This window comes from Rhea pennata, chromosome 1 (assembly GCF_028389875.1).
Source record: "Rhea pennata isolate bPtePen1 chromosome 1, bPtePen1.pri, whole genome shotgun sequence".
In the NCBI taxonomy this organism is placed as follows: domain Eukaryota; kingdom Metazoa; phylum Chordata; class Aves; order Rheiformes; family Rheidae; genus Rhea; species Rhea pennata.
In genome coordinates this window covers 179,380,469-179,404,611 of record NC_084663.1, presented here as the reverse complement: position 1 = coordinate 179,404,611, position 24,143 = coordinate 179,380,469, and the positions used below count along the sequence as shown (strand labels likewise).

At 35.2% G+C, this 24,143-nt stretch overlaps 1 protein-coding gene across 2 annotated transcripts in view; it reads left to right on the top strand.

Moving 5' to 3' along the window:
- TDRD3 (tudor domain containing 3) overlaps positions 1–24,143 on the top strand; it is a 114,478-nt gene that overhangs the window by 22,963 nt on the left and 67,372 nt on the right. The window contains exons 2-3 of one of the 2 annotated variants that reach the window (XM_062566921.1): positions 20,616–20,700; positions 23,595–23,660. In XM_062566921.1, coding sequence (XP_062422905.1) covers positions 20,616–20,700; positions 23,595–23,660 — 151 coding nt within the window. Of the gene's footprint in view, positions 1–20,614; positions 20,701–23,594; positions 23,661–24,143 lie in introns of those variants that run through there. The other variant, XM_062566922.1, reaches the window with a different exon arrangement.

Here is a 24,143-nt window from a genome sequence, read left to right as displayed (position 1 = left end):
TTAGTAGAGTCTTACCTGTTTGAGGAGGATTTTAACATTTTTTTTGCTTGTTTTTGTTTTGTTTCTGTTAGAATTGCCCTGGTAGCAGTACATAAGCAGAAGAACCCAATCTGATGCAGGAAGATTAAGGGTAGGAGATGCAGGAAATTAAACAAGATACCTAATTTATAATTGTTACTAGGACCTGTAACTCATCAGTAAAAGATTTTGTGTGGATTGAATCTTTCTGCCACTGTACTTTGCATTGAAACTTTCACAGCTGCTGTCTTAGAAATGCTGTGGTACCAAACACAGGACAGAATTTGCAGTGCTGTCATGTTGTTACAAATTTAGTTTTGGTAATCATCTTAGGAAGAATAATAAAAGAATAATAGCTACACTATTGAGTAAAGATTTTATATACTTGGTATATATTATGTAGGGAGGAGATCAGTATAGTTTTGGTAGGGGAATTTGAGAGAGCTTTTTCTGAATTTTACTAGTAATATTTTGAAATTCCTCAATTTTTGGAGTAACAATGTGAGAAGTTACTGTGTGCTCTGGCAAATTTCTTAAAATAGAGAAGTACGTACCTTTTGATTTGCTTCAGATGTGTATTTCTTGCACATTAAATTTTTGCTGTCTAAAACCATGATCCTTTAAATGGACAATTAGAATTCAGACCAATAGTCTGATAATTAGTTGAACCTTGAGCTTTGAGGTCAATAATGACCTAATGTTTTAGGTTGAGAATGAAAGGTGAGACGTTTCATGATTTCTGGCTTTACATGTATAGTTTTTTAGCTTTTTCTTTTTAACCATTTTCAAAATAAGTAGTCATAGATAATAGACATTCAAGAATGTATGATCTCATTGTAATATTTATGGAGGAATACTCTTAATTACCATGCTTTCTGATGGTAAGATATTCTAGTGCAAGTACTGTATGGCTATACTCGTCCTGCTGGCTGTGAGAGTTGCTATACGGTGTATGCTTGGAGGTGATGATTTCTATACATTGCATAGCTTTGTCAGCCTGGCTTGGCACCGCCTCATTTATGCACGCTTTTGGAACCTACTGTAGCATCTATCGTCAGTACTGAAGATGTGAAAAAAACTTAATATTTAAGCAGCAATTTCCATGGCATCATCCAAATAAATATATGTATTTTTTTTGTGAGCCAGCAAGTTCAGTTATCAAACTGGAAAACAGTAAAATAATTCATTACTTTTTTTAGGTACGTCTACTACAAGATTGTCAGTGGACTGGCTGTTCTCTTCCTGCTCTTAGAATAGGAAGCAAAAGTGTAGTTCCTTATGCTACAAGGACAACTTCTGTGCTATGCAGAAAACTTTAGGTGATTTCTTGGGTAGATATTTTATATATATGTGTGTGTGTGTGTGTGTGTTTTATATATATAAATTTGTAAAAATGCTGTTTCTGAGGAGATCATTCCCTTCTTTTCTTTTTCTTAATACTAAGATTCTGCCTAGTTTGTAGAGTTTATATCTCATACTCTGTCATAGTGAAAAGCTGTCATGCAGTGTCTTCAAATACTAGGTATTAGTCTATGCTTCAGAAAGTGTAGCTCGTGTTCTGATGGCTGTTGTCAAGACCATATAGCTGAAGAACTGTGCTCCAATAGTAGACACACAATTTGATTCTTCTATCCAGATTTAGTTGTCTAAAAAATTAGATGCCTGTATTGAGCTAGTTACTCTAAGTCTCCGTTAAATTTACAGAAATAATTGCTTCCAAAAGGCCATTCATCTCTTTCTAAGTTATTTGTCCAAGATAAGAAAGATAAATTGCTCTGTTGACTACAAATGGAGCAAAGAGTGACTACTTCAGAGACTCATATCTAGCTTAGCCTCTGCTGTTACAGTCACTGAATCTCATCAGAACTGTTCAGATGGCACTAGTTCAGTTGCAGGTTGCTACTTCCTGTTTCTAGATTTTTTTTTTTTTAATCTTAAGGGCAAGTCAGCCCTTATTGTATGCTTTTGAGGCTCTGGAGGTTTAGATGAGGTGCTGTTATGTACTTCACCTTTCTATTCTAGAGGTCCAGTTCAGTGGGCCAGTTGCAAGCTTGTGAAATCTTCCATTTTACTCGACCCATTTTTTTAATGAGTTTTTGTTTTTGTGGGTTATTTAGTCCATAGCTAAGATGAATGTATATTAACAGGTGATTTTTTTTTTTTTTTTCTTCTTTTGTTGACTATGGCAGACAATTATTTCTGCTTTTAATTATGTTTTTAATTATAGCAACAGATGTAAAAATCACTGCATATAAAATAAATCTGCGTTTTCTTCTACCTTTTCCATGGAGGATGTGGAAGAAGGTAACAGAAGAAAGAGCATGCTTATGTGTGTTATCTTCGCAGTTTTTCTAAATACAAGATGTAATAACTTGCTTTGAATGCTTAGTTGCCGATTAAAAACCCTACAGATTTTGTTCATCAAAATACTACTTTTCAGCACCTGAATGCTTCCTAATCTTTAGTTCATTTTTCCCTTCAGTATGCTTGTGAGGCAGCAAAATAATTTATCCATATTTCATAGGTGGTAGTTGTGGTAGAGGCTTTGCTTTTCCATTGTAACCTAGGCCAGTGCACCCACGTGAGTTGAGGGCTATGTTCTCTGGATGCAAGGGCTTGGCGATGTTACCTAAGCATGTAGGTGTCTAGTGCTGAGTGAGATGCCTGAGGCTATCTAGATGGAAGAGCTGGTAGGTATAGCACACAACTTACAAGCGTCTGCTATGCATCTGAACTGTGGATCTGGCGGGATCTCAAATGGTATTAGATACCTGTGTGTGAAGAGTTGGGTCTAGCCACTGCTTAATATAGTCAGTGTGGAGAACTCTTTAAACTGACTATGTTAGCTGACCTTATTACTGATATATCTTGATTTCTTTGGCATATTCTTGTTGCCTTTGAATATTCTGGTTTCTGTTGCAGCTAGGGAGGAAAAGAATGTAATCTGAACTGAAAATTTTACATGTTTTCTTCATGTTTTTGGAAATGAATGTATTTTTAAAGTAAGAAACTCTGAAAACTGAAACTTACAAAATTATAAACAGTTTTCCTGCAAGCATAGACTGTTCTGATTTGTAGAAACCATGCAAGGCATCATTCTGTTAAAATTCCTGTGTATTATGATTTGAGAAAGTATGGCCACTTGGTGCCAAATTTTTAGTAGCTTGCTGTGCTGTGAGATGTTGAGTACGCTGTTAATATTTATTGTAGCTGATGTGTGGAAGTAATCAACTGTAAATGAAGCAAGTACTTCTGTTGCAGTTCATTTTCACAATTTGGATTTTGATATTTTGAGTTTCTCTCCCATAGCTTAAGGCTAAGACAAATGTGAAAGTTTCTGGTAATGGTAAACCAAATGGTAAACCTTCTGGATGTGGTTATAGTGACAAAATTTGTGGGGGAGTATATGCTGTAGGTGTGACTACTTCAGGAAAGTAGTCAGGTTGCTAACAAAAATAGGAATGATGCTACAAAACCTTAAATTGATAAATTCATGAAGCCTTAGAAATCATGAATCTGTGATACTGTGGAAGATATTCTGACAGTGTAGTTGCTGTTTCAGCTCTAGTATGTAAAAATGTAAAACAACTATTCCAAAGCTTGAAGCAATGACCTGCGTTGGGTTTGTGACAGAGGGAAGCAGGGTCATAAGAGCCATCAAAAATCTTTTCTTCTAAGTTAAATAATTCTTTAGAGCAGTGGTTCAAAACTGTCTCAGCAGGAATCTTATAAAAGTTAATGAGATTTTTGAATTGAATACTGGATGTGAAGCTGAAAATTATATTTAGCAATATCAAAATTCCAGAGGAGCTGTAGTAATCTGAAAAATGTAACTAGTTAGGGCTTTAGAGAGCTGCTGTGGTGATGGGACACCCCTTTGGCTCTTTTCCAGTAGTCCAGGATGCTTCCAGGAGAAACAAGATTGAAGTGTTAACTTAATTAAAATTCCAGTAAGTTTTGTTTTCTTGCTGAAATGTCTAAACTTTTAATACCTTTGTATCAATATACTAAGTACTAAGGTACTAAGTTTTTCTGTACTGTACATCCATTCTCAAAAAGGGGATTATTTCTTGTGTACTGTCATTGAAAACTCATCTTTCTGACTGTCAGTAACAATAAAGGAATTTTGTTACCTAATAATTTCTGCTGTTTTTGTATCTATTCTAGTGCGAGTTTAGAGGAGAAAGTGGCTCACTTCTTCAGCCTGCAAAAAATGTAAAGTTTTATTTTAATGCTGTGCAACAATTTTTTTTTTTTTTTTTTTTTTTTTTACTATCTGGATAAATTCTACTTTTTTTATATTTACGCTTGTAGCTGTGATAATGGTAGCCAGATGTGTTCCTCTTCAGAAGGAATGAACTCTGGATAGAAACATAATTCCAGCTAAGTGAATTACTGCAGATGATGGGAAAGGATCAACTCCTTGTAGGCTTCCAAGCTGGGGGTCAGCATATTTCGTGTCAACTCCATGTGTCTTACAAATTACACGTTGTAATGTGTTGTTAAACTCTAGTGGTTAAGTTTTCACTGTGACTATTTTTAATGAGACATTAACTATTGCTTCATAGGTCATTCATAGCCTGCATTAGTGTGTGAGAAAACACCATTTTATTGGAGGGTAAAGGAAAGATAACTTTAAAAGCATTTTGAGAGTCTCTTATGGAAACAAGTGATCAAAGTAAAAACAAATCCAACGATGTATATACATCACTGTATCAAGAGGACTCCTTGGAAGTGAATTATTTTTATCTATGGTGGTAGTGATATTGTAGCTATGATAGGCCAAGGAGAAAGCAAATGATGTATATGGGAAGAGATAATGAAGTTTGGAGGGGGGAAAAAAAGTGAGTGACCCTTTGGGCTCAGAATCCTTGCATTAGTTTTTAACAATAAGTAAAACATAAGATAAACAGAGATCAATGTAGATGCAATTGGATCAGCAGCTAAGCTTTTATGCTTCAGATCTCTTGAGAGTAAAAGGACTTTAGCAACTGGGAGGAAGAGGGAGGAAAGAATTGTTCAGGTAAAGGAAGTGGAGCGCTCTTTGTTTGAAGACCAGAGGTAGGTGATTTGTGAGGATGGTTCTTAGTGTTTGAGAGTTTTTCTTATTGATTCTTGGAATTCTTTCTATAGGGCTATGGTTTAGTTTCATCTGTGAAGTGTTCCTCTGTGTCTTGAACCTTTCAAATGTGAATGCCTCTATGCTTAGTGCCTTTGCTCTAGGAGTCTGATAAACTTTGCCTTCCTGAATACTGCACCTGAATGCAAAATGGTGGAGTAATGTTCTGAAATGCCCTGCCACGATCCTGACTTGTGCTTGATATAAAAGAAGATAATCATCACTATACAGGTGCAAACCTCCAGCAGTGCAGAGCTGTTACAATATGCTGAAAATAAACCTGCTTCAGTTTTTTCCCTTCTGATGTCAATAGGATATGAATAGGAATAGCCCTTTGCTCAGGCTAAAACAAAGGAGCATGTTTCTTCACGTGCTGTTAGAGGGTAGGTTAGAACCAGCATATTCAATATACTTTAGTACAAAGCTTGACCAGTGTGCTTTAAAAAGGACTGGAAACCCATCTTCTCCCAGGGAAGAAATGCAAGGGTGGGTGGGGGAAATCAGTGTATTGAGAATTTGTTGAGAGAGGGCTTGGGAAAATGTGCTGAATTACCTAATGAGCCTACAAAATGCTTTTAAAAACTAAGATACTTTACAGCATAAATATACAGCTTCCTTAGATAAAGGAAGTGAAAGAATCCGCCTTTTGTAGTTAAAGCTAGTTGTAGCCACTTGAACTAATTGTATGCTGCTGTTTTGAAGGTAAAGCATGCCATGCCTCTAGAAATGGTTGGAAGTGCCGCGGAGCGGTTCGGGATAATCTCTGCCCTGAATTTTGCTATTCCAAATAGCCATTCCCATCCCCGACTCTGGGGAAATATATATTCATTCTTCCCTGTTGTACTGGCTCAGCCACCTGCATTTGTCATAGTAAAAAATTCGCTGTAAGATGCTGCCAGCGACTTGGCTGCCATCCTGCAACAAGAATAGCCTGCGTCCAAGTTCTCATGCCAAATGATGCGTAGGTTAACCTTTGTAACCCATCTCAAATAAGTGCATGCTGTCTATGTCGAACAGTTTGGGCTATTTATAGGAATAGTCAGATACTCCCTCTACATTAGACAGCTTGCATGCGAACTACGCAATTAATGCCTCTGGCAGTTGTTGCTGAGACGCTTCCCCACTGTGAGATAATGTCTCTGAGAAACTACCCTCACTGAAAGTAAATCTGCTTTCCACCTTAAGTCTCCAAATCACTGGGTTGATGAATATGGAAGTATAAGTAAGACATCTATTGTTGAAATAGTTTAATATACGGGAACGAGTTACAATTTGTGTCTCTTTGCTTTAGTCTGACATATAACGTGAGTGATAGCTGGCAACTTTTAAGTGAAAGATGTTGTGAGTCATCCTCTAGGATGTCATGGAGGACTGTAAATGCCACAAAGCATACTGCAAACTAACATTGGTTAAATTTCAGATATTGTAGTTGAAAGCTAGGACTTAATACAGTCTAACTTCAAAAATTAGCACCAATATCTTGGTGCTACCAATATTGCAAACCAGATATTCTTCAAGATCTGAACTGCAGGAGGAATCTTTAAAGAGAAAAGTCTCTAATATTTTTTTCTCTAAACTTTCTTCAATTAGTGTAAGAAACAGACTTTTTTTTCCCAGGAGGTAATTCTTTGTCTCCTCTGTAATAAAAAAGTATCATAAGGAACAGGTTAAGATAGAGGTCTTGCATATGAATTACTTCTACCTTATCATTCTGTTTCTTTGATCTATTCATCTGGATTGTCTTGATCCAGGTTAGGTTAAAATTGTTGGTCTAAAGTTACATAACAAGATTACTTTCAAAATGCCTACTTTCAATATATGTAAAATTGAATGATTTATATGTTATGTTTTTGTAAATGTGGCAGCAGAAAAACTCTATTAGAAATGACTGATCGACTTTAGCCATTATTACTATCCCTTTTGATTTTTTTCATGTGAAAATGAGTGTTAAAAGTCAGAGTAGCATTACGTTCTGTAAATAGTTTGATAATTTTCACTTTTTTCTAAACAAATGTAATCATTTGGCAAGCAACAATAAACAAGAGCAAGGCTTGACAAATCATGACAGGTAGGCAAAATGCAGTAGTCTTGTATTTTTAATGCAGCTTTTGTTCTGTTAGGCATATACTTAAGTGAAACTGCAGTTTATGCAGACACAATTGTTGGTAAGATGAGGAAATTCTTACCAATCGGAGACGATAGCAGACCTGGAGGTTTACGAGCACTTCAGAGGATAAGTCTTTAGTATTTAAAATGATCTTTGAAAATAGTGTGGAGCTGAAAGAATGTTCTGAAGGAAAGGAATATTTTTCAGTAAGAGTATTGCAGTTTGTGTGTGTGTAAGTAGGTAGGATGAATCAACTGCCTAAAATAGGAAATAACTGCTTAAATAGCAGTTGTGCAGAAAAAAGATATATTTTTTTTATTTCTGTTGTATGTTACACATAGTTAACAACAGCATGCTGTTGAATAGGATATAGAAAGCAAATGTTCTGGTTCTTAATCAAGAACGATGTGGTAAGATACCTGAAAAAAGTCCTTTCACTTTGGTCAGCACTGTAAGGTATTGCATGGAGTTTGTGCCCAGGTTGGGTACAGCACTGTGTGACAAATGTGTGGATGGGGAGAAGGAGAACAAGATGACTGAGTTGAGAACTAGAAAACAGTGTGACCTTTTGCGGATTTATTTTTTATTTATTACTGTTTTTTTAAACTGACATGATTTAACAGAAAAATATCTGCCCTGAAATATATACAAATTATACTTTGGTTATAGATACTTATGATATTTTACGGGCTTCAGTTTGGTCCTGGAACTTTTATTTGACTTTTTTTTTCCAATAATTTTTTTTTCCAAAAAAGAAAAAAAAACCCTCTGTATTTGGATAAGTTCATTTTGCTGTAGAATTACTGAGTGATGTGAGAAACTAATATTAAAAAAATAAAAATAGTAGCACTGAACAAGTTAATCGCTCGTAAAAAATACTGCAGTAACATGAAGAACTGACTATTTTCAAGGAAAACGTGTTTATATTCTGAATCCTTTATCTCCTCCCAGGATACTGTGAACTGCGCATTTGACTGCTATCTCATCGTGACTTGGTCTTAAAACCTTGGTTTCTTACATGTCCTCTTGCATATTATTCTATGAAATAATTGCTTTACTTTTTCTGCAGTCTTTCAGCTTGAGAATAAGAGCTGTTTAGATCTATGAGAAGAAAGAAGATAGTAGAGAAGAAAAAGAAGTAGAAATTAACCCTTACCCCCACTGGAAGTTTTATATATGCTAATCTTATGGCTCTAATTGTTTTATAGGAATGAGGAATCACCTTGTGTTCATGGGGTTAAGTAAAAATGGGGATAAATAAGGGCTGTGAAATGCACACAATACTTACAAAGTCCCTATTGAAGACAAAGGAACAAAACAAGAAGCAGGGTAGAAGGGAGAGCGTCTGCTGAGATGCTTGCCTTTGTAACGGACTTTAGTAAGGTGAAATCTGAATCCCTATAATAACCTTTCACTGGAGTTTTTTTTAGTTTTGATGGAATGGTCTACTCAATTATTTTCCCAATGTTAGTATTTGGTTTCAAAAATCTATAAATTTTGCGATTTCCAGTTAAATATTTCTAAACAGTAGTTCAGACTTCAGCAATAACAGATATTTTAGAGATTATTCTTTGGTATTAACTTATGCTTGTATTTGTTGGAGCTACTTTTCTTTTGTCTGAGTTCTGGTATGGTTAATTGGAGTTTAGTTCTTACTGCTATACTTGATTTAAGTTTTAAAATGTTTCCTTTGGTTTTGGCAGAGAAATAGCTGTTCTCTGGTGGTAAATTTGGTTTTTCTATGCAGTAGAATGCCAAAAGCAGCACAGCCTCACATTGTACCTTGCAATAATAATTTAGCATAAATACTATAATTGCTATATTTACCTTCATTTTATAATCTAGAAAAACACAGTTAGAAATTGCATGAATTTAGAAAGCAGTAATGTCAGTTTGAGTGCAGGAATAAAAGAGAAGCAATACTAAATTAATAAAGACAACCAAGGTGGTTCTGGAAGTGCATATTGACAAAATTAAGCATATGAAGCTGCAACCAAAAAATTTGTTAGTGATATAATGACAGGCTTAAAATGCATATTACTTTGTGACCCAATCATTTTTTTTTCTGTCATTTTTATGCTATCAGGTTGCTGCTTGTATTACAAAATTACTCAATACCCTTAAAAATACTCTAATCTTTTTCCACATGATAACCCTTGTCTTTCCTTTGTACCTGCCTTGAATAAGGGAATGGTTTCTATTGCTGAAAGGTTTTTAACTTCTATGTCTGGTCAAGTTTTTTAGTGATGAATTCCAATTATACCCAATTGAGATAGTGATTTTAAGGATTTTTTCTGTCACAGCATTGTAAGCTTCTACCATTTAGTCAACCAAATGATGGTGGGATCATAACTTTCAATGACGAGTAATGTTAGTAGATTGGGATGAATTGTTATGATCCCAGCTCTTGAACAAAATCCAAGAAAACAAAAAAAAAAAAAACCTCCCTAAACCCTTCAACAACCTAAATATCAATTGCAGAATTGCATTCAGATTCTTAAAAGTGGTTATAGAACATTTAGAAGTAGTAATTGTGACTGATGAGAGGAGAAAAAAGAAAGATCAATATCGGCAACACAAAGACTGAATTGCCTACATTTATCTATTTGATAGCTTCTTGCAGGTCTGTTTTGGAATTGGAACCTTTATTGATTTCTGAATCCTCCCCAGGTTATTAGTTGATGAAAATACATACTACATTCCTGTACAGTAAATTATTGCTTGATTAGTAGCATTGTATAAACTGGTCTTGTTTAATTCTTGTCTAGCTTTTTATGGAATGCTAAGCTCTCTAATTTGTCATGTCATCAGCTTGGTAACACAGAGGGAGGCCCCGTACCTATCAGCTGTTTACTATATGTCTTACAAGTGCCAGTAGACTAGGACATTACATTACAATCCTTCAAAATTTGAAGTTGTAAGGCTTGAGCCTCTGCTAAGGCAGCAATACAAAGTAGAATATTTATTCTGGCAGAGAGCACATGAAAATGTTGCTATGTAAGTGTGTTAGGTGTATGCTGAGCTGGGATTTGATGTGTTGAAATGTATCTCTCTTTGCCAGTATTGGCAGTTGACTTTTAATATCACTTATACTTATGTGAAAAATGTGTATGTCTTTATAATTGTTAAAGATTTCTTCGCTGAAGGATCACCAAATGAACTTAGGAAAAGTAAATAGCTTTTGATCCAAGCTGTGAAAGAAAAAACGTGGACAGACCTGAAGGACTGACATCAACATCTATGAAATTGTGTCAGAATTCCAGATGAATTTAAAAACGTGGAAATAAAAGTGAATATGTATCAAAAGTGCATAGAAATAGCAAAAAAAACAAAAAAAACAAAAAAACAAAAAAAAAAAAAAAAAACAAAAAAACAAAAAATGAAGGCAACATAATTTTAGCTTGTTTAAAACCAGGCTTTTGCATATTGAAAGATAATGTTCAGGTGCAGTTGCAAAGTGGACTGAGTTCCAGGAATTGCAGAAAGGTTGATGGGAAAGGATCTCTGGCAATCATCTCGTTCAAGCAGCTGCTCCAAGCAGGGCTCTAGGTGAGGGGAACTGCGGCTTTGTCTAGCTGAGCCTTCATAAGGTCTAAGGATGGAGGTCCTATAGCTGCTTTGGGCAACCTATTTGTGTGCTACTTGATCTTTGAAAACTACTGTGTGGTGCTTGCGGTTTTCCATGCTTTTGATGCAGGTGCTGATTTAAAGCAGGTCAGCAGCTTTATATATTGGCTCTTGCAGAGCTCTTGGGTTAATGCTTCATGGTCTCAGCAATTTTTATTGATGCTGCTGTTCTGAAACTTTTTCTCCTGTAATATCTATTTGAGAAGCTTGCTAAGAGTGTATTTTGGCAAGAGCTCTAGTGTGGAAGCCTACCCATTGTAGAGCTTTAATCTAGAATGAAAACTCTAGAAAAATCTAGAAAAAAACCCCTACAGTTCTAGTCTTTCTTGATCATTCCTTTTACCCATCAGTCATTTATCAGCCTTGTCATTTCTGTCAGGCTTATTGCATATACTTTGAAAAATATATTGTTAGCTTCTATCAAACTAACCCACCAAAATATTTTTGATCAGTCTTTCTTCTGACTTTTAGTTTATGCTTGGCATAATTAACCTTCCTTTTTTCTTTGAAGAATATCTGTTAGATTTTGAGTTTAAATATAAAAATCACTACAACTTTACGTTTTTGCCCAGACTGTTAGTAATAATGAATAATACTGACCTGAACAAAGTTCTGTGGGAAGCCACAAAAACATGAAATGTATTTCTCCTCAGGGAACAACAGTACTTTGTATTTTAAAGATAATTTTTGATAGTATTTTTAAGTATCTAGTTTTTCCCTGAGTTTTTGGCTGTTTTTTGAAATTAATAGGAAATAATTTTCTATATCTAAGATTCTGTCTATAGTGATCTAAAAATGTATATAGCTTTTTCACTTCAATGTGAAGTCGTCACAAAAAATAATAGTTTTCAGCTGCTGAAGCAAAATAGAGTTCCCAGTTTGATTCAGAAACACTCCTGGCCTTACATATGGATGTGCATTTTGATGTGATTGAAGATTACTTTTAGGTTGTGAAACTTGTTTTGTTTCTTCCATTCCAGTAAAGGAAGCTGTATGTCTTGTATGTGTCTATCTCATTTTAAGAGACTGAAAAAGTGGAAGCACAGTAATATGTGAGGTAGGCAAAAGTTCTTTCTAGCTTGATGCTAAGCAGCTGGTGATTGCAATATTTTATTTTGGGGAAATTACATTTTTTCCCCTTCTCCTTTAAATCCATTTAATTCTCTACTTCTTAATAATTGCTTCAGTTTTGGCATCTTTTACATGAAAAATTTATACTTTGTTAGCTAATCTTTAAATGTAAGCTGTCTTTCAAATTATTGATATGTACCTTTTGCACTTACTATAAAGTGGAAAATAAAATAGCTGTTTACATATGTTTGTATAAGCCTTCAAGGTAGTTACCTTTGCATATTCTGAAAGTGCTGTTAATACAATTTAAAAGTGTATCACAAATAATACCCTAAATGTGCAGCTGTACAATTTAGTATAACATACTGTGTGCAGATCTGACAACTTAATTGGTAGCTTTTATCCTGTCCTTCAGTGGTTTCTTACCCGTTCAGTTTTCCCCTGTTTACAGGTGCCAGTGAAAAGAGAAGAACATTACAGCATTCAGCGAAGGCCGTCTAATCTGAGCTTTTTGAGAGCACAAGGAAGTAAATTCAAGGGCTACAGAGCCCTTTCAGAGAACATCCTGCTTAGTAGCTCCTTCTTGCCTCTTCAAGTGAGGCTTCAGCGTGAATGCGCTTCCCTTTCCCGGTCCCTTGCTTGGAGAAGAACAGGGGCTGTCCTCAAACCAGCCTCACACAGAACTGGATCACCAGGCATTCTCTGATTTCCAGAGTGCCCAAATCTTGTGCAAGCCCTTACGAATGATCGTTTTGTGTTCTGCCATTGGGAACAAAGTGATTCTGTTCTTGCTTGGGAGCAGCTGGCTCTCGTTTTTCACTTTTGCCTACAAAGATGTAACTTTGTAGATTTGGTGCACTGAGTTGAAGGGCTGTAAAGGTGTTGCTAACTGTTACGACTGGTACAAGTGCAAAGTTGAATTCTCTCAACTTTTCTGTTGTGGTATGTGTTCATGAAAGACATGGTAGTACCTGCATCATAACATGGATTTAAACCCTTTTGTGTTTTAAAAAATAAAATTGTATCTCCAGCAGTAGGAATTCTATAGAAGAAAATAGACTTGAAAAAAGCATACATCATACTATACATCATACTATATAAGAGGCATTACTATAAACACCTCAGTAATGCAAGTGTTAAATATCTTAAAATGTGCATTCTCTATCCTCTCTATGCTGAAAATTTGGTTTTGATGCTTAATTTTGGAACAGAGTGATTTCAGGGAGGCTAGTGTTAGTGATAAAGAAGAGGAGGGTGGTGTGTGGGCCTGGAGAAATGTTAGAGAGAATGATGGACTAGTCAGGCTAGCCTAATAATAGATAATACTTCAGTTAGCATGTCAAGTCTATACTAAAGAATAATTCTAAACCTATCACTGGCTAATAATGCTTTTGTATAAGAATAGTCCTTGTCTGTTAGATGAAAAGTTGGAGTAATAAAAGTAACTAAAAATGCTGACAAAATACAGACTTTGAAGCACTCAAAGTATTACTGGGAATGCTGGGTGCCCTCTCTTCGGTGTCCTCCATGAGAAACCTCTTTATCACCAGATCCCCTCTCAGGTTCTACTGATCCAGGTATAAGGTAGCTCTTTACTCCTCTACCATATTGCTGTAGGAGGGGTATAAAAAGGCTGCTGCTTAGGGAGAGCAATTATTTCTGCTTCTGCACCTCTCCAGAGCTGAGAGGAGGGGGAAGCAATAAGGTTTGAGGCCGGGGAGCTATTGAGGGAACAGCACACTGTGTGGTTGGAGTGGGCCTCACAGTGTCAGATGCAAGACTAGTAGCATTGCTCATGCAATGAAAGTATCGATGCCTAATAATTTAGGTGGTGTCTGGTATGACGTATATTTAAGATTGCAATACTAATGAATTACTGGCCTTTATCCTGTTATGGCTGAAGGTTTCTTCCAGCTGGCAGAAGCAACCTGCGATGAAGCTGGTGCATTGATTTTTTGCTTAAAGCACTTTAGTTGGTTTTCTTTTCCTGGTCTCTGAGGGTTTGCCTTGCTTTCCTTAGGTCTTGATTTCACTAACAACGTAAGTTTTTACTACTGCATAGTTATGTTTACTTCCTCCCTGTAAAAAGGGGAGGAGAGGAAGAAGACATTTTTACTATATAATGGTAAAATTAATTTTAAGTTTCTTTTTTTTAGTTATAAAACTACATTGGCTTTCTTACCTGGCTTTTTTTTTTTTTTTTTTTTTTTTTTTTTTTTTTTTTTTAATTGAAAGACAGGTGTCATATATAGCTGCAAGGGGTTAGACTTTAAATTTTCTCAGCTAATGCATAAGAGTTTGAACTTGGAAATGCATATTTTATGAATTCCTTTCTGGAGTTTCAGCTTGACCCGGGTTGGAGAAAACATTTTTTTTTCTTTTTTTTAAAAAAGGAAAAAGATACATGCCCATGAGTGAAAAGTTATGTAGCTAGGATAGAAGTTTAAATGCCTGGGGAAATGAGGTGCTGTAGTCATTGTGCAGCAGCTCGGAGTATCAGTAATGTTTAAAATATATGCTTAAGTATATATGTACCTAGGAAGGTTCATTTCATTTAAATACTGTCCCTAGTTGCAACCAAAATTTTGTAATTCTCTGTGTGCCTTCTTGGTGGTGCAAATAAGCAAAACTGTGTTTGGAAAAAGGTATACTTAAAACTTACTGCACTTTTCTAACAGTATAATACAGTACACTCAGTTATTTTAACATTTTGTTTTTGTATCTTTCAGGAGTAACTTAGCACTTAGTAACTTCAGCTTACTGTAAGGTCATAGTACAAAGAGTGGCTGCTCCTGGCTCAGTCAAAATGTAAGGCGGGATGAAGGCATTGCCTCGGGCAACTTCTATTTGTTGCTTTCATTAAAGACTTGGATGATGGTGCGTGAAGTATTAAACACAGGATAAAGCTACATGGGAATGTGAACATGTTAGTGCTTAGGGTTAGAATTCAAAGAGATACTGACATGTTAGATAAATGATAGGGGAAAAATACACTTAGCCAGTAATAATCATCTGTTTAAGATGTAGAGTAAGGGAAGGGAGGATGCAAGTCTTTAAATGTGGTTGCCAAAAGGAAAGGCATAATCTCTTCTCTTTATATGTGAGGATGACAAGAAGCAATGGAAGGCAATGCAGCAAGGTTAATGTTAACAAAACCTTCACTTGCTTGGAGGTTAGAAGAATAAAAGAAAGATTGCCAAGAAGGCTACTGAATCTACATTAGAGGTGTTTATCATTCCTAACAGACATTTGCCTTGTGGATAAAGAAACAGCTAATCCTAATTTTGGCAGGACTTTTGAATCCTTCCAAAATCTTCTTTATTTTTCTTAACCTCTAAGTTCTGTTTTATTCTCTATAGTAACCTGTATAATAGTACATTATTCTTTAAATAAAAAGCTTAGGAGTCAAAGGCAAGAACAATGTCACTTGCGTTCCCGGTGTTGTTATGCAGGTTATAGGGTATGAAGAGGTCTCCTCTTTAAATCTGATTTTCGTGTTTAGCATAACAATGTTCTAAAAATGTTTTTTAAAACAGCTTTAATGATAGCCCCTCAATAAAATTTCTAAAAATGCAGTATAATTCCTTTATACAACTGAAATTCAGTAGAACATTTTGAAACCTTATTAAAAAGTGCTCCAACTTTGAAATAGCTAATGTAGAAGATACTGTTCTTCTGTTATGTAGCAATACTGGCATCCAGTGGTTGACTTGAGCTAGTGCATTCTTTTGTATTGCACTCTGCTTATATTTTAAGAGTTTTATTGTTAAAATTGTTCTGTCATCTTTTGTGGCATTACCAAGTAAGAGACATTGGAATACTCTCTACAAATAAATACAGCATAGCATTAACAGTAATCTGTGTATTTAGGTTATGTAAGATGTAACCTGTTCTTGATAAAGTAAAGCAGAAGATAAAATAAGATGAGCAGAAAGATAGCTGAAATTGGTACCACAGGATTATAGCCCTCAACCATGGAAAGCACTACAATGGAGAGTGCACATGCTTGTAACATATAAAGGTGAGATAGTAAATTGATATGATGGAACAGAAGAAAAGAATTCTGTCTGTGTGTTACCTAGGGTGGTTACCTAGTTTTTTTTTAAGAATCTTTTCCTAGTTTTCTAAGAATCTTATATGGAAAATTCCAGATTTAAATTTATACGTGAATGGATCGTATAGAAAATGCTGGTTTGTTACTAATGGTTTTGTTTTAATAATAGCTTCATTGTTGCTTTTCACTGGAAAGTGTTAGAATCTGTGTACTTCCATTTCTTTAGTTTGAAATGTAGGTGTTCTTCTGACAAAAGCTGTTGCTAAGGGGATTGTACTGTTATGTCTTAAATGAGTGGGGGGGGGGTTCCGGGAGGAATAGGTGAGAAAAATATCCCTCAGGTTTTAGCAAACAATGTGGAAGAATTGCAACAGAAGCATTTATTTTCCTTCCACTGCATTATTTCCTCTCCCTTCTGGTCTCTTCTCCCAAGAGAATGTTCCACAAATAAACATCTCTACTATTTGAGGAGCTTTATGTCCTTTTTTTTTCTTTCTTTCCTTTTTTTTTTTTTTTTTTTTTTTTTGTAAAATGTTTTCTTTTCTTTCTTTCTCTCTCTCTCTCTCTTTTTTTTTTTTTAATTCGTATTAGTGTTCTAAGGCCACAAAATCCCTACCTGACTCGTACGGCATTACTTAATTATAATTCCTTTGATGTCAGTTGAATTGTCTGCATTACTTCAATTTATAACCTTTGAAATTGTTTTTAAAGATGTTTGAAAAAGAAGTCTAGTGAGTCTAGTCTACTTTTTCACTCATTCCTCTATTTCTCTATTTTATTGTTTTTCTTCCCCTTGCTTGCTCCTTTCCCTCAACCAAATGTCCGTAATTCTGAAATGCTTCTTAAGAGGAAATACAAAGGGAAATTTGTTGCTGCAGTAGCACAATTTTTATGCTTGACTTATTCAGTCCGCCCCTTTTCCTTGTTACAGAAGGATGAGACAACTTGGGATGCAGAGAGCATGAATTAGCCAGGACACAGAGCATAGTGCTGCTGGAGGTGTCTTGGGCTTTATCGGTTCACGAGCTCCTTCTTGCAGTGTGGTCTAGTGGACGGACGACTGAGGGTTGCTTCTGGCCTTCTGGCAAGAGGAATATAGTAGAATCACTTCATACTTCAGCCTTCATTAGTTAGGCTGGTGGCAGGTCCTGGTCTCCTGAAAAATGTGCAGAACAGGCAATATAGATTTTGTGAGGCGCTTCAACGAATGTAATACAAAGACACAGAGTTTCAGTGCTGTTCTCTCTGACTTCTGAGGAGAGTTTTTCTTTTTTGGCTCAGGCAGAGTCTTTTTCTTCATTTAATATAGAGAATAAAAGACTAGCCTTATGCTGTAAGGGTCCTTCCTGCAGCGTATCACATACCTGTACTGAAAGCAGATAGAAAAAGGGCCTTTGTTTTCTTTAGAGTCTGAAAAAAAGAATTTGAGACTTTATAATTTGTATATTTTATGCCAACCGAAGGATTAATTTTGCAGATTTAAACTCCCTTTCACATTGTTTTACATTTGAAAGAGGTGATATGTTTTTCCGCTATAAGTACACTTGCAATTTTCTTCAAACACTGATTTTTTTTTTTTCTTAAGTAATTTGTGAGCCTTGTGGCAGGAAATGTTCAAAGTTAAACAATGAGAAAACAAGATCATTTAATTTCAATAAAAAACTTTTCCTAAGGTTATAAAGAAAATCTAAATGCATTCTGAATTTGCAGTGCTGCATAAAGCAGTCTATATAGGAGGGGTTATTAGGGCAAAATAGAAAAGATTGGCTTGGTATGTTCATTCCAGGCTTCCATTAAGGAAGGAAAAATCTGTTCTGGTTGCTTGTGGGCTGGTTGTGGTTCGTTGCCCTGCTGCAGATAATTTCTTGCACTCGGAGGTCTGATTGCACAGAAGCAGAACCTGATGAGCTATTGGAAAGCTCTTTCAATTTTGCTTCTTCTCTGTGGAAGTCCTTCAGCAGAGTTTTGCTGAGATAATTGTTGATTTGCTCTTTCTTCTTGATAAAAGTACTTTTGTTCCTGAAAATTGTTCTAATGTATTTAAGTCATACATGCTTTTATGTAATAAATACTTCTAAAAACAAAAGAAAAATTCTGAAAAACTATTCACCCTTTGATGTTTACAGATGTTGCTTTTTTGGAGAATATTTTAACAACTGCATTGATCATTCTTTTAAGCGATCATTGCAGCTTTTCAGCAAAATAAGCTGGCAGATGTCCCCAAAGGGCACTCACTGTTGTTGCCTCTGTTGCACTGGTAGAGATTTCAGTCAGATGGGCAATGCTTTTGTTAAGAGTTGTTGCTTAAGTTAATACAAGTCAAAAATGAATAGTCTTTTCCATTGTTTTTATATTCATCTTTCTATCTCAAACAAACAAACAAAAAGCAGAAAAAAAAGCAAGCCCTCACTCTCCTTTAATCGAAATGTTCCATTTTTAAGTTAGCAGTTTAGTTCATCTCACTACACTGGAACTTTTCAACTGTGTTTCAGCCTTCACTTTGAAGGGAGAGATGGAAATGTGCCTGAGTGGTGCATTGGATGATAGCAGAATTAAACTTTACCCTGTGTGGGAAGTTCTAGTTCTAGCTCAAATTCTTACTTGGTCACTCTTTCTATATAAATATTTACTTATTTATGAAAACATTAGTGCCTACATATAAAAACTAGAGTATGTAATTCTGTAACAGAATTCTTCAATTCTGTTGGGACTAACAGAACCAGAATTCCTTCATTTGCATTAAAAATGGAAGAGGAAGAACCTTTCCACAGCTTGCCCAACAGTCTAAGATTCAGCTTATGAGATTGTATTTTTCCCCCCCCCCACCAGTACGCCTTATGTTCAATTTTATGCTGAAGATAACAGAAGGTAAACTTGTAGAATTTATGGTACCACTCTTTTCAGGAAGTTTATGGCTGGTATAATTAAATCACAATTGAAGCCTCAAGTGTAGGATTTTGCCTGTAGGATGTATCTGTTCCAGTTCCTTCTGACACTGAGAGTGGGAATTCTGTTCTGCTTTACATTCTGACTCACTCGAGTTAACAAGATCCATCTGCTAATTCAAAGCAGTTATTTGAATCTGCACAGGTTGTAGTGCTTGAGCTCAGAGTCGCTCAGCTGAGAAATCCTGCATTCCTGCGCAGCCTAATAAATCCTGCCACCTTACTCTGCTGAAGCAGGCCGCTTCTGCAGCAGAAACAGTCCGTTTTCTTCTCCTGCTGTTATACAGGATTTTTTTTTCCCTCCACTTCACTCCAGGTGCATTTTTTTTTCCCCCTCCAGTGTTTTGTCAGGATTTGCTAGATCTTGTTGTCTGACTTGAACAGTTTAGGGGTCGTATCAGGTGTCTGGAGAGTAGAACCAGGATCATTAATTAGTCTGGCAACGCTGTCGTGGCTGGAGAGGGTGATGTTTGTGCTGTCGGGGCCAGAATCGAAAAGGTCTATCAAGTCTACTTCCCTTGAAGTGTTTTATCTTATCTGTTATGCCGTGGACAATATTTTCTTTTTAAAGAAAGATTTCTTGAAATAATCTGGAAAATTTATTTTTAATATGTGTTAAAAAGAAAGCTTCATGTAGATTAAATTGCTTCTTTATTCTTTGGGGAATGTAATTCCTTGTCAGGTAGTTAGTACAGTACCTGACTGTTATTTGGGCAAGTACTGTGTCAGGTTCAATATCCAGTAAATACCAATTATTTAATGGTTGCTGTGATATAGTAAATAAAATGAAGATGTATGTAGAGAAGGCAGATTGCCAGCTACACAAACGTGAGAACTAGGGCTCTTAATAGGAAATAAGAGGAAAAATTAATAACAAAAGTCACAATTTCTGACCACACAAGTCAAAATTATCCTTTTAAAAATATTTTGAAGGTCAGAATAGGTCAGACCTTTTAAGTTGAATCAATTACCTTTTTTTCTTGATTTTTCTGCTGAACAAATTTATTGTATCCTGACAGATTTTTGGCAGGAAATTACTGATCCCTGACTACCAACATAAAGGTCACAAGTGCTATTTCTGAATGTGATTGTGTAGGAGGTTTTCTGTTTTTATTGAAACCTTTTCACCATACTTGGCTATTGGTACCAGGTAGTGCTCCTCTACTGTTGCCAGTTACTTTGTAGCCCAGGGAAGCAAAATTTTTCAAGGATGGTATTGTTACATGCCCCAACCTTTACAGGTTTAACTACAGTCTTGCTCTTTAGAAACAGTATTGCACTTTTTATTTTCCGCTCTCTTTTTTTCCAGCAAGTGTATGAGTAGAAGTATTCCACTTGAATAGTGAGTAAAGCCCGAAGCAGTTGATATAAAACAGGTACTTGGGGGCATAAGGGGTTACCCTCTGTGATTTAATTTGAATGATGGCTGTATTTTGGTTTTTTTTCCTAAGAATTTATGGAAAAAGGAATTTCTTATTCAGTCATGTCTCAGTGTAAGGGGATTGATTTCATGGAATCATTCTTCAAGTTTGAGGGTTTTCTTGTTATTTTTGTTAATATGTGCTTCTGATGTCACTAATATAGAGGGTATAATCTAAATAATCTTTATATGTGAAAAATGTTTGCCTGTTATGTATTCATGCGATGTACTAATGTATATATATTCTTTAATAGGTATCTTTCAGATGAAGGAATTGAAGCTTGCATAAGTTCCTCTGAAAAAGTCAATACAAATGACATTATCCTAGTTGCCCTTAATGTAAGTTATGATTGAACTTTTTTTTTGACAAATCATGCTAAAAATCATATCTGTAACTGCTCAGGTGCGAGTTTGTCAAGCTAATTAACTGTGTGATTTACATAAAAGTTAAAGAGCTCTCTCCCACCTTTGGACACCTGCAGTAATATATGAGTTATTTTAGAACTTTGCTTGGAAAATACACCTATTGCACATGGTGAAACTTGAGGGAGTAAAATGAACATAATTTGCAGTAAAGAAAATACTTTTATGTTTGTGAAATGTTGTCAAAATGCAGCCAAATAGTAAGATTCAAAGTGTTGTAGACAGACAATGGTGTGAAGTTATAGTGCAAATGTGATGAGTAAGGCATACTTGCACAATGCCTTTAATTTCTGGGCATGATATTCCTTAAAATAGATGCAATCTAATGGTGAATTTTCCTGTACATATATATGTAACTACAAAGAGTTTTTTTTTGATTTACTGTAGAAATCTAGATTAGTAGTCATATATTTCTGCCAATAAATAAATAACTTGAAAACAAAGAAATTGAACATTTGGAAGGACTCAAAGTATGTGAATTTTGTTGATTCAGAATTCTAATTCTAAGAGTGAGATATCTCAGTTGTGTATTTTTGTTATCCTGTTAATAGGATGAGAAGGAGAATTTTTCTTTGAGTAGGTCTTCTGAGTCATTCATATCAGAACTATTAAAGCTTTTACATGCTCTATGGATTTATGTAAACTTTTTCTTTTGTAACAATTGTATGTAGTTCCAAGAGGAGAAAATGATATAGTAGAACACTTGAGAAAACTGATGCTTCTTAATGAAATTGTGAAGGAGATTTGGTGAAAATTGTTTTGTGTATCTTAATTGAAATTCAACCACTGTTGGTTTAAGAAGATATTCTGAAAAAAAGATTTCCTCTCCTCATTTATTCTTCAAGTATGTCTTCGATCACTCGCATATGTACCTGCACAAATTTGTGTAATGAGTTTGAAAAGAAGTAATGCAAAATTGTAATATGATTCGTTCTCAGACTTGTAGTAATATGCTTATCAGACTTGTAGTAATATGCTTATCTCAGACTTGTAGTAATATGCTTATATAAGTCTGAGAATGTATTCTTGGTTTTTAAAAAAAATACTTTCAAATTGCTGTGCTCACCTTGCATGTGAGCACCTGCTGAAGCAAGTACAAAGATGATCATTTGTGCATGTGTGTGTGTTGTATTTAAGTTTGTTTATTTGTTTGCTAATCAAAGTAAAATAAAAGAGAAATTTTATGCAAGTTTTCCAAGACTATTTTAATTGCTTATCAGTATTTGTTATGAAGTTTGTTACCATTTTTGATGCCAGAAGATTAAGTTGTCTGTTGGCTAGGTAGGGAATAGCAGTGTGTTTTGGAGGAAAGTGCAAACTGTGAAATTACAAAATTCACATCTTTTGTTGGCTTTTGGAGTACCATTTGGGACAGAAGAAACCAAGAAGTCAATTGATCTTTTCCATGTACTTTTAAAAATATTTACCAAAGAGATGGAAACATGCTTTTAGTCCTTCAAATATTTTTATTTTGTATGAGATATTGCAAAGGATTTGTAAAGGTTATCTCTCCTTCCTGCGACTTGGATTTCAAAGCATTTCACTAGACATTTGTCAATTAAATGGATATGGAACACTGTGGGGATAGTTTATAATTTTTTTTTGTGTGTGTAAAATTCAGATAAATAAGTGACAGATGATGGGTCAGTTCCTCAGATGTGCTCAGATTGAAAATCGAATATGCTTTATTATCGCTACATATGGTTATCGTGCCCAACAGAGAAAGTGGGTTGGGCATTTATCCCCTCATTATGGATATTTAGAAAAAAATCAGTAAAACAGCATCCCTATGTGTTAACTTTTAACCTTTAACTAGGGCATCAGTATTTCTTATTGAAGAAAAGAAGAGTAAAAGACTTGTCTATGTTGTTTCAGATGCTAAATTACAGTGCTGCTCACTTCTCCTTTGGTATGCTAGTCCACTGGCATATGTTAATGGCAAGTTAGTATGCTAAGTTCCAGTAGTAATTTTATTTAGTCCTTCTTCTTTTGGAAGTGTTTATGACCTAATTAGGTACGGAAGAGTTTTAGCTTCAGTACAGGAATCTGCACTGGCGTGTTCCTAATGCATAAATGTTAATTTGTTTTTATTGTTTTCTGTTTTAAAATACTGCAGATTTTAGCCATCCACTTCATTTTATTAGACATCACGCTGACCGAAATACTTGCCAAACTATGTGTTGGTGAAAGTGCTTTTAAGGAGATTAGTTCCTTTGATCATTTGAATTCTTTAGTTAAATGATTTTGGTGGATATGTTGTATAGTTACTGAGCAGTATTGTGTAGCTGTTTATCTCCCTTCTGAAAGAAATAATCAGACATTGAAATTAAAATCATTTAATGTACGTATTATTTGAACTTCTACTCTGGGCATAACTGCAAAAATCATCACAACATTTTATGAGAGATTTTTTTTGTGTGTGTAAAACAGACTAAAAATGCTTTTCTTTAAGCCCTGGATGGAGAGAGGAGAAAGACATTTACTTGTATTAAACATCAGAATTGCATCTAATCAGTCTTAAAATGAGAAAAATACTATTAAAAAAACCAAAACAATTCATTTTGAAAAACCTTTCATCTAGTTTTAATTTTGTGATATAAAAGGTGTTTTTCCTACTTTTTCAGTTATTTAGTTTTTCTTAAAGGAGTGGGTTTTATGTGGTCTATAAACAGTGGACATTACATAATAGCAGAAAGAATACCCTTCTTTTTTTCTATTTTATGGTAGTAAGTTTTTAATTTTTTTTTTTTTTTTTTTTTGAAACAGGATATTTTAGGTTAATATTCTCTTGTCTTCTGTTTTAATTTCAGACAGATTTAAGAACCATTGGCAAGAAATTCCTCCCCAGTGACATGAATGGTGGAAAGGTAGAAAAGGTAGACAATGTTAACTATCAACTTCACTTTTTCTGTCTTCTGTGAGTTTTGTATGATAACAATGTTCTGTGCTGCATTATTCTGTCTTTTGTCATTATATCACGTGCAAATAAAGCTGGTATTAAAATATTTTGTAGCATAAATATATTAACATAGTAATTTGCCCATTAGACCTTAGAGAGAAGGCTCTTTTTGATTTTTTTTTTTGTCTTTAAAAAGTCTTAGATAAATGTGAGTATTCCTAGCACCTTAGTTTATCAGTCAGAAACTGCTTTACCTGAGGTCTGGAAGAAAGCTAACGTCACTCCAGCCTTCAGAAAGGGCAAGGAGGAGGACCCAGGAGACTACAGGCCAGTCAGCCTCACCTCCATCCCTGGAAAGGTAATGGAGCAGGTCATCCTGGATCTCTAAGCACGTGAAGGATAAGAAGGCGATCAGAAGTAGTCAGCATGGATTCACCAAGGGGAAAGCATGCTTAACCAA